At 33.5% G+C, this 11,969-nt stretch overlaps 2 protein-coding genes across 2 annotated transcripts in view; one reads left to right on the top strand and one right to left on the bottom strand.

Annotated features, from left to right (window-relative positions):
• Window positions 1-4,390, top strand: part of LOC107461715 (helicase protein MOM1) — a gene marked incomplete in the record, with an annotated part of 12,801 nt that extends 8,411 nt beyond the window's left edge. Inside the window, 3 exon segments of the mRNA XM_052252597.1 lie at window positions 649-2,664; window positions 2,753-2,966; window positions 3,243-4,390. Of these exon segments, the coding sequence (XP_052108557.1) occupies window positions 649-2,664; window positions 2,753-2,966; window positions 3,243-3,919 (2,907 nt within the window).
• Window positions 4,391-4,418: 28 nt separating this feature from the next.
• On the bottom strand, window positions 4,419-7,596 carry LOC107461690 (phenylalanine ammonia-lyase class 1-like). The gene is made up of 2 exons (XM_016080236.3): window positions 7,382-7,596; window positions 4,419-6,359 (listed from the first exon to the last, which is right to left on the bottom strand). Exons 1-2 carry the CDS (start codon window positions 7,594-7,596, stop codon window positions 4,592-4,594), a joined length of 1,983 nt encoding a protein of 660 aa, XP_015935722.3. The 3' UTR covers window positions 4,419-4,591.
• Between the last annotated feature and the right edge of the window lie 4,373 nt (window positions 7,597-11,969).

Below are 11,969 nucleotides of genomic sequence, written 5' to 3'. Positions count from 1 at the left end.
TTCTATGCATCTAAGAAATTTCATTCAAGTTGGTTTTTTCCCCGTGAGTAGCTTAATCAGCTGAGGTCACATTGCATTAAGTTTAGAGCCTCATTGTGATTGGTGTACAGCATGATTATTATGGGTAATGAACTTGGAAGTATTTGTAAGCTTATTTATGGAAGATAATATAAAAGAAAATGGACAAAAATAGAATAGATATGAAGTGAGTTTATAACTTCCATTTCTATTTAATCAATTTATATTTTGAGAGAAAATCTCTACCTTTTTCCGTTGTCTACAAGATCTCACTCACTATGTTTTACCATCTTAAACAAGTGAGGCAGCTGAGGAATATTTTATACCATTTTTGTTGTTGAGGAATATTTGCTCCATTTTTTCTCTTGCCTAGTGACTATCTGGTTGCCATTTTAACAACTTATGATATGAATAGAATCTTTTCTGTTCTCTCACATTTTGTTTGCAATTATCCATACAATTTTTAATGTATTTATAAATCATTCTTATTTCAGTTATATATATATATATATATATAGTTGTGCAGTAGTTTACCGGACTTTGTTTCCTGTCGTCTCTTACATTTTTTTCGCATGATTGCATTTAGTTTATAGCACTGATACATTTGTTGTGGTATTGTGTATATTTCAGATTTGGACTGTTGCTCCATTGCTAAAGCACAAAGTTGACCACAGGGATTCTCTTTTACTTGCAAAACAGCATTTGGATTTTGTCTGTAGGAAAGAAGAGGTGGATTATATCTACTCAGTTTTACGCTGTCTGAAGGGACTTTTTTTACATCGGATGGGAAATTCAAAGGATACTGGTTCTCCAAAATCTCCCGAGTCATCAAGGAAGGTTTATTCCAATAAAGAAGTAGCACAAGAGGTTGACTTGTTTAAAAATGATGTGTTCAGAAGTATTAGGGAAATACGGAAGAAGTGCCAAGAGCAGTTGAAGAAACTTAAACGGCTGCAACAAGAAGAGAAGGAAAGATTAGAAACAGCTTTTGAGGATGAAAAGGCTGAATTTGAGAAAAAGTACAAAATAGAGTCATTGGTTATTCGGACCTGCTCTCCAAATGATGTGATGAAGACAGAGAAGCTCAAAGTCTTGAACACTGAATTTGGTTCAAAAATTGAAGAACTAAAATGTGAGCATGAAACACGTCTAAAGGCTCTTGAGGACACACATATGGCTGCTAGGCAGAACTTCAAACATAGAGAAGATGCATGGGCACAAGATGTAGAGGATTGGGCAAAAAGTGAATTGTCAAACATAGATGCTTCAAAGGAACTTGGGACGGCAGTTGAATACACGCAGCTGTCTGATCAGGAAAATGCTCACAAGGGTTCAGAGAGTATGCCCCTTGTGTCTGATCATTTGACTGATGAGAAGGGTCATGATAATAACACAAATGAGGCCATGCCTAATGATGTTCAGGATGAAGTTCATTCTTCTACACACAATAAACTAGATGGGACTGTTTCAAGCCTGTCTTGTGAGAATGCCGTGCAAACTCATGGAGCTTATAATGGTTTGGATAATGCTACCACTGAAACTTCACATTTACCTAATGAAGGGATTGCTGATGGGGCCATGGCAGGCATAGTGAATAGAGATGCACCCAGAAAGCCTACCACCGTCACTGCTACTGATTGTCTGGAAAATGTTTCAGCTGATAGTCCTCCTCCATCTGTGGAGCAAGTAACTGATGGAGTTGCTTTAAATGAAATTTTAGATAGATGTGCCACCCCAGAAACTAGCCACGATCAGGGCAGAGTAAGCATATTGGGACGAGAGGTACCTGTGGAAGTGGAAACACATAGGATGGTCAATTTTAGTGAATGTCCCGTAAATGCTGCTGCTGTCAATCATTTCTCATCTGTGGATCAAACATCTGACAAAGGACCTATAAATGACCCAGATAGTACTGTCTCATCATTCAGGTGTTGTCAAGCTGATGGTCCTGATAAAAGTTCCCTTTCAAATCCACCTTTGGTACAACAATTTACTGATGTAGTCTCTTTGAATGAACCTGATGGAGATACTCATGAAGCGGCTGATTGTCATAATGATACAAGGCCTTCCACAGACACTTCTTCAGTGGATAAAAGTAGTATGATACCAGCCCAGCTGGAAGGAGTGCAGCAATCACCATCTCTGGAGGCCCCTCCTGCTCAGGATACTGCTGGAGAAGTGCAGAATTCTTCTGAAAGAGCTGAACTAGTACCTAATCTAGTTGGTGTTGTTCCAGCTAATCAATCAAATTCATGCATCCTGGAGCCTTCCGAGAATGGAGTTGAACATCAGCCGAACAGAAATGATCTCCCCCACCACGAAACAGAGGTTTCAGCTGTGGTTCCTAATCAGGATGTTGTGCAGGCTGACTCAAATTTAGAGCTTGGTTCACACTCGCAAGCAGTTGTGCACTCTGTCCTAAATTCAGGCCATGATTCACTTGGGCCAGTTGGAGTCATAAGAGAGGCTTCAAGTTCAAGCTTGAGAAATTTGTCAACTCCTTCAGAAATCAACAATCATCCTATACATACTGCAACTCATTCAGCTTCTAGAATGCCTCTGCCGTTGAGCGCCGATCCACTTAAAAATGAATTGGAAAGAATAAAAAAAATTATTGAACAACTGACCAAAAACCATGAAGAAATGGTTAGTTTCTGGTTATTTAATTTGGTTTAGTTATTCTTGTTTTTTTCTTTCTTTACTGATTATTGTAATTTTATTCTTGCTGGAGCAGAGATCTAAACTGAAGTCTGATTTCGAAAAGGAATTGGAGGCACTTCGTAGGAAGTATGATATTAAATTTCAATTGGTTGAGAATGAATTTCAACAAACGAAGAACAGGTTGGATTCAAGTTACCACACAGTTTTGGTAAATAAGATGTTGGCAGATTTTTTTCGGTCCAAATGCATGTATCGTAAAACATCTGATGCATATGGAGTGCAGCAAGGTATGTCAGCTCTCAAGACAGATTACTTATACTCCCTGACCGGATATCTTTGAGAAAAACCTAAACCAACTTCAGTTCCTTCCCAATTTCGTTTCTAGCAGCTGTGATAGTACTTGTCTTCCTTGCCATTTATTTGATCGTTTCACCCAAGTATTAAGCCTGGGTTTGAAAATCCTCTAATCATAGAAGGTCACTAAATAGGGTTCGCTTGCAGGGCTAGGTTTTTGGTTTACTGGTTTCATACCTTCCTAACCACTAACCAGCATTTTATTTCAGATGCAGGTGTTGCCCAGCAGTCGATTCAGCTTGCAAGACAACAAAGTGCTACTTTTCCTTCCCAGGTTGTTGCTGGTTCATCTTCCCGGGGACCACTTTCTGCCAATCTTCATAGTCCATCTGCTTTGGTTAGCTCTCAGAATTCGCTCCCACCTTCAAATGTTACTTACAAGACACCAAGTCCTCCTGCAAGACTTCCTCTTAACTGCAATTCTTCACCCTCAGGGAATTTTCCGATTGCCAGTGAGATGCGAGCCCCGGCACCACATCTCCAGCCTTTTAGACCCTCGACACCTATGCTGGCTCCTAATCACCCTGCTCTCCTTCATGGGATGCCAAATCAGGCTGCACCTATTAACATACCTGCGATTGCTCCCACATTGTCTTGTGTTCCAGCCCAACCAACTCCACTGACATATCAGTCTGATCCTCAGATGGCCCACCAGCCGAATAGCTCTGTTGGAACTGGTGGGTTTTCCACCCTTAACTTACGGACCATCAGCTTACATGCGAATGCCAACACTCAATCTACTGTTTGTCTTCCAAGAGTTCAGCCAAGTATGTCAGAAGTGGTTTCTTTGAACCCACCCAGAATTGGCACCAGTGTTAATGTGACTCCTAACTCATCCAGTCAAGCTGCATCTCTTGAATTAGTCTGTTTATCAGACGATGAGTGATGACTAACTCTAGATGAAATTTTGCATACTTGTCCTAACAATAGGCCACGAAATAGATTTTCTAAAGCCCTATTTTTTTATAGGTGAAAGCTTTTTAAATCAATTTAGGAGGGAAGGTATTGTTGGATCGATGGTGGTATCTGTATTTGATTTTTGGGGTTTTGGGTCCAACATTTGCTAATTATTGATTTTATGATGTACATATATGTAATTAATCTTACATGCAATGAATAGATGGATGTTAAACGAAGCATATCGGAATCTAATAGTAAACTAATGCAACTAGAAACGACCAAAATCTTACATCTAAGATCGAACAAATATTTTCCCGGAGTTTATTTAAAGTATTGGTTTGCGCGGTCTTGTTCGCTTGTGGATGGTTTTGAATAGATTGCAACGTGCACCAAACTACTGAGAGAATTATTGCCATGAGTGTATTAGAGACATTTTTCAATGTATACAATTAAGATTTTATATTTAAATACAGTACATTGTGACAATCATTTATTGTGGACAATCATTTCCACCTTAAAATTCTATATTAAAATACATTACAATAAAATTCTCAGTATAACTACTAAAGGAAACGGTTATGCATACCATACTAATCTCCAAGGAAAATCATGGTAATCATCAAACTAATAAACATTGAGCTACTTCTTGTAAGGCCTATCAGGAGCTCCAACATATGGGAAGAGGAGTGCAATCCCAGTCCTTGAGACATTCAAAGATTGGGTCTATTATCTTACCCTGGTTAATTGCATTGAAAACTTTATCAAAATCTTCACCAGGGGATTTAATCTTCTCTCCAGTTAGAAACTCTGTTCCCAGTTCCTCCCTCACAAACTTGTAGATTGGATAGGATCTGCACTGCTTAATTTTGTTAGGAGTTACTGCATTCCCTTCCTCAAAAGCATCCCTTGTAGCCTCAACTTCTTTGGGCAGCACCTTCTTGAGTTCCTCCTCAAAAGCGCCAATCTTTGCAAAGATGGTCGCGCTCGTGCTTTTCAAGCCATTGCTACTCCTCATCAATGCATGTTCCACAAGCACTAGCCTCAGTTTCTGCATCAAAGGGTATGCAGGATTACAGGGGTCATCAATATAGGTGAAGACATGCTCGCAATCAACCACTTTGAGCAAATCTTTCTCACAAGATTTTGAAGGATGAGGATGAAGCTCCCCATTGACACTTAGATTGAGGACTTTCTTAGCTACTCTGCTCACTGTGTTCTTAACTGTGATCTTCATATTATCCTCCAAATGCCTCAAATCTATAGCCTGACATAGAGCAACCAAGTAGGTTGAAAACATGAGCTTTAATATCTCAACAGCTTCAGCTGTTTTCCTAGCTGAGATCAGCCCCAATGAATTCACATCCTGGTTGTGTTGTTCCGCACTTTGCACATGATTTGTCACTGGGTTTGCCAGATACTGAAGCTCAGAACAATATGCAGCCATGGCTATCTCAGCACCCTTGAATCCATAATCCAAGCTAGGACATTGCCCCCCAGAGAGATTTGAAGGTAAACCATTGTTATAGAACTCATTGACCAACTCAGACATTTGTGCAAAGATGAGTTTTCCAATTGCAGCCAGTGCTAACCTTGTATTGTCCATTGAAACACCAACCGGTGTACCTTGAAAATTGCCACCATGCAAAGCCTTGTTCCTTGAAACATCGATCAAGGGATTGTCATTCACAGAGTTGATCTCTCTTTCAATGGACTTGGTTGACAAACGAATCACTTCAATTTGTGGTCCTAACCACTGCGGCGAAGTCCTAAGAGCATATCTATCTTGCTTTGGCTTTTGAAAAGGCTCAATGTCATGCAATTTCTGTGCTGATTTAACATAAGCACTTCCATTCAAGATATGTTCCATGAGTGCTGCTGCTTCAATCTGACCAGGGTGATGCTTCAATTTGTGAGTCAAATGATCTGTAAACTCTGGCCTACCCTGCATCACTTCTGCGAAAATCGCAGACATGATTTCGGATAAGATGGTTAAGATGTTGGCCTCAAATAAGACTATTGAAGCCAAACCAGCACCAACACCAGTTCCATTGACAAGTGCAAGACCCTCCTTAGGCTGCAACTCGAAGAATTCGCTACCAATGCCGGCTAGATTGAAGGCTTGTTCGGCCGTGAGTGTATCGCCATTTGGACCGAAGGCCTTCGAATTAGGCCTTCCTGTGAGTAGTCCTGCTATGTATGAAAACGGAACCAAGTCTCCGGAGGCGGAAATTGAGCCACGCAATGGCACTACTGGTGTGATGTTATTGTTGAGGAGCTTTGCAATGGCTTCTAGAATCTCATATCTAATGCCAGAGTAGCCTTGAAGGAGTGTGTTGATTCGAACAAGCATTGCAGCCCTTGTTGCACTTTGTGGCAGAGTATGACATGATTCTTTGCCATTCCCAAATATTCCAGCATTCAGAAACCTGTGTCACAAAAATCAATCACATTTTTCTTAACAAAAGCCATTCACATAACCACTTCAATTACCATCATAATACCCTCACGCCATGGCTAGGAAGACTTTCATGCATCATGCACATATTCCCCTAATCCCATCATATACTAAAATGAAATACACGACACTTTATTTGTGAATCAAACGTTAAACAAAGTAGTAATTCTTAGGGCCAAAAGTTTTTAGTAATTTTAGGTGGTATTTGGCTAGGACAAACACTAAATTATTTTTAATAAATAAATTTTATTAATTTATGTATGTAAATTTTGATAAATGTAATTGTAAATTATATTGATTTTGTGGATATAAATTCTAATAAATATATATATAAATTATATATTTAAATGTAAATCACTGTAAATATGGATGAATTATTGTTAACTAAATACTAGCTCAAAATTATAATATTTGCTGACTATACATCATTATTACAAACAAAATTTTAATGTGACTTCAATGTTTTTATAATTAGCTTGTAAGTAAGATAAGAGAACTTAAGTTCTTGACAATGACATAAGCTTTACCATAAGGATAAATCCTTAAAAAATATATTTTTATATTAGTATAATTCTAGACACACTATATCTTGATACATTAAGAAACAGAAATAGTAGAGTAGATATTATCACTCTGATTTTAATAGTTAACTTTTTATAAATTCATATAAACATATAATGAAAAAAAAAGAAAATGAATGTATAGACTTGACGTTATAAAAAATGGAAGTAACGTTATTATTCTTCTTCTTAAAAAACATTAGAATTCACTAATTGTAATTGAAATACACTCATATTAATAGAAATGTTGTGTGTTATTTATGTGCAAATATTAAGCGTTGAAGTTGTATTTATACAAGAATTTTTCCTCCTTAATTTAGGGAAAATCTTTACACGAGGTATAAACTTTATTTTAAATTTGTGAAAAAAAAGAAGAAAAAATATTTACGAAGAAAAGAAAAGTTATATAACAAAACAAAAATAGTAGATATACCTAATGAGCTCAGTTTGAAGGGCAACAGCTTGGGTAGTTCTCCGGTGTGAGGTTGCACCAAAGCCAGTTGTGACGCCGTAACAGTCTATCCCTCTCCGCATGCTCTCCATCACCCACTCACTGCTTGCTTCCGCCTCCTTCCACTTCAAAGCGTCCGCCTCCTTCTCCTTTCTCGCCACCTCCCCGTTACTACCGTTCTCTCCATGATTCCCCATCGTCATCAACAACAACAACGTAAATAGAAAAGATCAAGTAAATAGTGAATGTAGTATTAGAAACATTGTGCATGTGTTGTATATATAATGTAAGAGTGAGAGAGAGAGAGAGAAAGAGAGTTGGGTACGGAGAGAAGGGAGAACGAGGGATGCATGAGAAGTGAAGGAGGAGTTTGATGTTGAATTGGGAGCAACAAAAGCAATGGGAAAGGGGAACATTCATTCATATATGCCCCGTCCCCTTGAATCCAGGGAAACGTGAATTTACTGATCATTTCACATTTGTTATTCACTAACAAAATATAAGTTAAGATTTGAACCTTGGGTGTGGTTGTTATGAGACAAACATGTTTGCCATTCATACACTCGCAGAAAAGAGTCTTGCCAATGTGGGCCTGGTGGCAAGCCCAAAAAGTAAAATATTATTCACCGGTAACCAAATTTGTAATTTCATTGCAACTGAGGCCTAACTCAACTGGTTAAATCTTATGTCTCTTAATATGCTGTATTCGAATTTAAATTCTGGTGAGTGCATTAAGTGTTGAAGAGGCATCGATAAATTTGTAATTTCATTCTCAGTAAAGAAAAAAATATTATCAGATTGCAGTCATTAATAAATTTGATTCATCCATGAAGACGCATTTAATTACAACTGTACTGTATATTTCATAGATCATTTCACATAAAAAATATTTTTTATAATATTTTTTAATAGAATAAATTAAAGATTTTTTTTGTTTTACATAAATTGAACAACTCTAATCTTAAGTATTATATTACAAACACACGCATTCATCCACACACTTACAACTATATGAGTTTCTATATTTCACTAGATGGGTTAAATCCATGTTTTGAACCTTGATGTAACTGCATGGAAGCTAATAAATCTATCATTTGCGCCAAACTTCATCTGCACAAGACAATACTTTAATTTTCAATATTTATTTAAACGCATTAGTGAATTAACTATTACATTAATTTTTTTTAATTCTTTTTTTGACGGATATCACTAAGGTAATATTTGTTTTTGGAGACAGAACATAAAAACATGGACAGTATATTTTTAAAAAGTGTTTAAAAGTAGAGACATGGATACTAAACACATTGTCTGAGACAATTTTTTATAATTTTGTGTCCATTCTTTTACGAAGGATAATGATGGATACGGAATTTGGAGGAGAAACACGAACTTTTTTTATGATTTTTTTTCTTTTTGTCCATAGATATTTTTTATAGAATTTTTTATTGGGTTGGATAATTCATTCATTTTTATCGTTCTTACTTCAATATCATTTTAACATTGTATTATATTATTTGATTTGTAATAAAAATAATAACAAAAATAATTAGTCTTAAAATTTTTTAAAGATAAATATTATCAAAGGTAAAATTAATCTTTTAAAATATTAAAAAATAATTTATAAATTGTAACTGATTTTATATAATTTAAAAAAATCAATTTTTTGAAAAGAAAAATAAATTTTTAGATTAAAAAGATTTGGTTTTCTAAATAAAAATAAATTTTTATGTGTAAAAGCTATTTTTTTCATGTAAAAATGGATTTTTTTTAAAACTTATTTTTTATTTAAAATTAATTTAACTTATTAACCTAAACGAAATTTTTTATTAATCGAACTTGGATTTATCTTTTTTGTTAATATTAACCATATGTATTCCTACATATTAATAATAAACTTAAAAATAAAATAATTATATTTATAAATTTTATTTTAATATAAATATTATCATATATTTTTATTAAAATATTTTGCCTCTTCAAATATTTTTTTTAAGTTTCGTCTATACTCTTACGTAATCTCATTTTTTATTAAATTAATTTGTATTGATGTAGAAAATTTGGAATCACAGGGCTATTTTAGTCATTTCATATAATATTTTAGTCTTGTCCATGTATATCCAAACATAATACTAGACATTACATCAGTATCTTGTCCATCATATCCAAACACAATACACAAAAGATAATTTTTAGTGTCTTCGTCCTATTGTCTCTGTTTCATTGTCATGTTCTGTATCTAAAAACAAATGCAGCCATAAGTCTTATGGTTTGATGTAACCATAAAATTGAAGAAACAAAAAATAAAAAAGAGTTTAAACAGGAAGAGACATGAGTGAAAATCAAAAGTAAACAATTGAGTGTTTGATTTGATATTGCTGAATTTCATTGATGGAAAACTCAATGATGTACTAAGCTAAAATAATGCAGAGAAATGGGACAAACTGACAAAGCCAAAGTCCTTGCTGAAGATGCAATAGTCAATAGTTATAGGACAGGGATCGAAATGGGTAAAAGAACAATAATTATTTGCCAAAATTATCTGATTAAAGAAAATGGCTAGGGTGGCTTTTCATTAATTGATAATTTTGTTGAAAATTCAAAACATTCTACTATTAATATTTTTTTTATAGTACATCATATCGCCATTATATTAACCTAGATGTTAATTTTTTTCCTTGCTATAGATTATCAAAATTTTAAATATTTATCAATACTCTATAGCAGTGCTCAGATATTTTACATTATATTTTTACAAAGCATTATACTAGTAACTACTATGAAAAAGGAAGTGAAAAAAACTTCTAAATAAATTTCAGGTTGGCGCACGTCAAATAGAAACTACCAAAATTTTCACGCACTTAGAAAGTCTAAATTTAAATATGATTTGACCAAGCTGATAGTATATAATTAGACAATTTGTAACATGTAGCGTGAATCTAGAAGTTAATTTGAGTTGAACTGTCTAAATGCGTGATTGATATTAGTCGGAAACATTATACCCTTTTTTATCTGATTTTTATATGGTTGAAGAAGCAACCCAATTGCCAAATCAAATTTTTGTTTCGAAATGTTCATGTTGTATTTTTTTTAGTGCTTCATTAAATGGTCATTGAATTTGTCAATTATTCTTGGCTGACTTATGAAGTACGGATATTTATCTGAATTATTGTATCAATATATCTGATATATTTTAAATACAGGAGCGGTGCTATGTAAATAGAAAAAGGGAGTAATAGTTTCTCTAATTTTAATTTTTTATATATAACTTTTAATTTAAATTTTTTTAAAATTTTATTTTAGTTTTATTTTATTGTGTAAATATTTATTATTTCTTCTAATATTTCATCTAATTTCGTCCTTATTTAAACATGATAATCATTGACACTTATTTGACACCCGTATTTTGTATGTCCAAACTATGTTTTGATAAAAAAATAAAAAAATCTTTTCTGGATACGTTTGAACATAGTTAATTAATTCTTAACGTATATTTTTAAAATGAGTTTAAAAATAGTATATATTATTAATTGTTAAAATAAAATTTTAAATATTTTATATAATTAAAAAAAATTAAAAAATTAATTTATATTTTAATATCAATAAAATATCAAAATATCATTATAATTTATTTAAAAAATATTATATATTTTATATATATATGTGTATGATGTCTCTCCGTATCTTATAAGAATTTTAAATTTACATATTTACGTATTTTGTGTTGTGTTGTGTTCCATATTCGTATCCGTATTTACGCACCATAACAAGGTTTGGCACATTGTATTGTATACGTATTTCATTTTTACGCTTTCAAAAGCTATGCTTGTGCCATGTTTATGATTAAAATAGATCATTATTTGAAATTAAAAGTGGTGATTTTGAAATTAATTTGGTCGTTTTCCGCTGCATGTACTAGCTCATGTTTTTTTGTTTATTATTTTTCTTGCCTTTTCAAACCATAGGTAACAATGCAAGTTGCATTTTTAGATTTAGAGTACTGTGTATATATAGTAATATTGTATAGCTGTATTGCAATTCAACTAACGATAACTCATATCAGTCATATGCTATATAGCACTAGGATTGGAAAAAAATCAAAATAATTATGTAAGGGTGATAATGGATAGTGTAAGTTTAATTTTAATTTTATTAGTGGATTGAGATTTTTATATAAATTCAATTCTATCTTATTCATAGATTAAAAATATTTCAATTTGTTAATTCGTGAGTATTTGATCTTATTTGTAGGATACAAAATATCTTTATATAAATATATAATACATATATAAAATGTGAATTGATTAAATAGAATTGAGAGTCAATTTTCTACTCGCACTCTATCTAGATCGAGTTAAAAATCTTATTTAACCTAAATAAATTAAATTAAATATCTATAAGTAGAGTGCATATTAGCACCCCTATAATTATGGTTCCAATACTTCGAATACAGCCATAACAAATTTTTGCAAGGGTTGATATTCTTAAATCATTGGTTGAGATAGCATTTTCAAATCATTTATGATTTATAAAATTTGAATTAGCCACGATAAAATTAACTTTAGTGCAAAAT

This window comes from Arachis duranensis, chromosome 8 (genome assembly GCF_000817695.3).
Source record: "Arachis duranensis cultivar V14167 chromosome 8, aradu.V14167.gnm2.J7QH, whole genome shotgun sequence".
Lineage (NCBI taxonomy): Eukaryota > Viridiplantae > Streptophyta > Magnoliopsida > Fabales > Fabaceae > Arachis > Arachis duranensis.
The sequence above is the reverse complement of the archived record's forward strand: the minus strand, read 5'-3'. Positions and strand labels throughout refer to the sequence as shown.

Bases quoted from the DNA above. Each gene is read 5' to 3' on its own strand.
- LOC107461690 (XM_016080236.3), bottom strand. From the start codon at position 7,596: ATGGGGAATCATGGAGAGAACGGTAGTAACGGGGAGGTGGCGAGAAAG. The intron at 6,360-7,381 runs GTATATCTACTA...TTTGTGACACAG, and splicing joins CTTCAAACTGAGCTCATTAG to GTTTCTGAATGCTGGAATAT.